At 57.0% G+C, this 2,326-nt stretch overlaps 1 protein-coding gene across 1 annotated transcript in view; it reads left to right on the forward strand.

The window, feature by feature from the left end:
• The first annotated feature begins 204 nt into the window (after window positions 1–204).
• Window positions 205–2,326, forward strand: part of WWTR1 (WW domain containing transcription regulator 1) — a 184,621-nt gene continuing 182,499 nt past the window's right edge. The window contains exons 1-2 of the mRNA XM_005863498.2: window positions 205–1,708; window positions 2,116–2,325. Of these exons, the coding sequence (XP_005863560.1) occupies window positions 2,119–2,325 (207 nt within the window). The 5' untranslated portion in view covers window positions 205–1,708; window positions 2,116–2,118. The remainder of the gene's footprint in view (window positions 1,709–2,115; window position 2,326) is intronic.

Consider the following 2,326-nt stretch of genomic DNA (forward strand, 5'->3'; position numbering starts at 1 on the left):
ATTTTGGGGGCAGTGATGGGCAGCAGCCATTGAGGGAGTGGCCCCAAATACTCCTACCTTTTTCAAGGCAAAATTATAGGGTGGCCTTATCTTTCCTGTAAATTGTTTCTTCAAGACAATTTTAGATTTTAATTTTGACTTCTTTTCACCCTTATAAAAATGTTGAGGCACAATACTTACACTTAATACAATTCTATTTTATTTAACAAACAGATATGTAGGTGGGCTGGGTCCTGTTCAAAGTGCTTTACATATATTGCGTTTTTTGACTTATTTTATAAACTTTGATATGAATCAAATGGGGCGGGTTAGGGGTATTTTGAAGCATGACTTACCTCGTAGCCACTCTCCGCTTCCCCCAATGGAGAGAGGAGAGATGGAATTGAACTTCTCCGGAGGGCAAGGCCGCCTACTACTTTTCCCAGCTGTCTAGCCAGGCTGGATCTAGGGGTAGGGGGCTCCACCCTCGCCCAGATCCAGTCGTGGGAGGGTGAGTGGCTTTTTCCGGGTCACTGGCGCACCCTCTTTACTCCCAGCCACCTGCTTGGGTTCCATCCCGGTTCCAGGCTCTCTGGTGGGCGTCAGGGACATTCCAATCCTCCCACCACCCGCGCGGATGTGGCGGGGGAGGGGACGACTGCTCTCCCATTCCAGCACCCGGCTTTGAGTAAATTTCTTCTCCATCTCTAGTGACCTGAGTTCCCCCCGAGAGGAAACTAAGGATTGAAGAGTGGGCTGAAGGTTGTTTGTTTACAACGCGCCTGTTGGTGGAGCCGCATCCCTAACGAGAGGCACTTTCTGGGCACCCTCTGCGCTCCAGCAGACAACTGAAAGCCAAACAACCCAGATGCCTCCTCGCCAGACCAAATATGGTCACAAGCAGCCTCCTGTATGAAGGCTGGCCTTGGTGTCTCCGCGTGCAGGGGCGCACCCGGTCCCGCCCTCGGGCAGAACCCTGGATTAATGCGGCGCTCCCGTCGCTCCCGGCCTCAGCACCGGGCGCGAAGGGAGGGCGCGGCGCCAAGGACCCGCCCTTCCTCCGCCAGGGCCCCTCACCCGCGAGCCCTCCGCCGCCCCAGGCCTTGGTTTCGGTCCACAAGCCCTTGATTAAACAGGCCCAGGTCACTTTCCCTTTGATCCGACCCAAGTCCGCGGTAAACTCAAAGGAATGCACTTCCAGAGCTCCGCGGGAGAGGTCCGCGCGACCAAGAGTGGGTGGGGGGCAACATTCTCCACTTAGCCTGCAAAGTACCCATCACACCCAAGGTTTCCTGGAGCTGGAGTGAGGGTGGAAGGAGGAGGAGGAGGAGTAGGAAGGAGTAGGAAGGAGGAGGAGGAGGAGAAGGAGGAGGAGGGACAAGCGGGGGCAGGCAGGCTCAGGACTTGCAATCATGCATAATTCAACAGCTCAACTTTCGGGCCCGCCTCTTTCCTGGGAGTGGGAGTTTGCTCCAAACTTTGTTTATGGGACAGTCGGAGAGCCGCGGCGGCCGCGCTGTCTGCTTCTCCTCCTCTTTCAAGAGCGCGAAGGCCTGAGACCAGATTGGGGGATGTGAAAGCCGAAGCTCCTCGACTGCCAGGTACCGAGGCCGGTCGGGATTTGCCAACCGGGCTCCGGCTCCAATCCTGCAAGATCGGGACGCACCCCGAACGACCCAGGCCCGACGGCTGCCCCGCACGCCCAGACTTGGCTTCGCTGCGCGCCCAGGTAGTGCCCGCTGGAGCGCGCCCGCGCACCACTCCAGGGTGGCCGGCTCCTCGGGCTTCCGGGGTCGAGATGTGGAGTTGGCTTGGGTTGAGATTCCTTTGGGGGGCTGCCTGCCCTGTAGAGCTGCGACCTGTTCTTTGCCACCAACAGTTCAGCAACGTCCGGAGTGCAGTTTCCTCCCCCCCTCTCCCCGCTCTTCCTTCTCTCAGTAACTTCTTTGCTCCAAGAAAGTTTCATAATTCTGGAGGCCAGGAGGGACTCCTCCCCCATGCGGCTGGTCTCCTGGCTGAGTGTCTGGGATCTCGAGTCGGATACGTATCTGTATCTTTTTCTTTTCTCTCCATTTTCTCCCCGTATCTCCTACTCCGACTTTAAATAAAAGGCTGATCTGACCTTTTTCCTTGTAGAAGATGAATCCGGCCTCAGCGCCCCATCCGCTCCCACCGCCCGGGCAGCAAGTGATCCATGTCACGCCGGACCTAGACACGGACCTCGAAGCCCTCTTCAACTCGGTCATGAACCCCAAGCCCAGCTCGTGGCGGAAGAAGATCCTGCCCGAATCGTTCTTCAAAGAGCCTGACTCCGGCTCGCACTCGCGCCAGTCCAGCACCGACTCTT

Source organism: Myotis brandtii, unplaced genomic scaffold (genome assembly GCF_000412655.1).
Source record: "Myotis brandtii unplaced genomic scaffold, ASM41265v1 scaffold179, whole genome shotgun sequence".
NCBI classification, from domain to species: domain Eukaryota; kingdom Metazoa; phylum Chordata; class Mammalia; order Chiroptera; family Vespertilionidae; genus Myotis; species Myotis brandtii.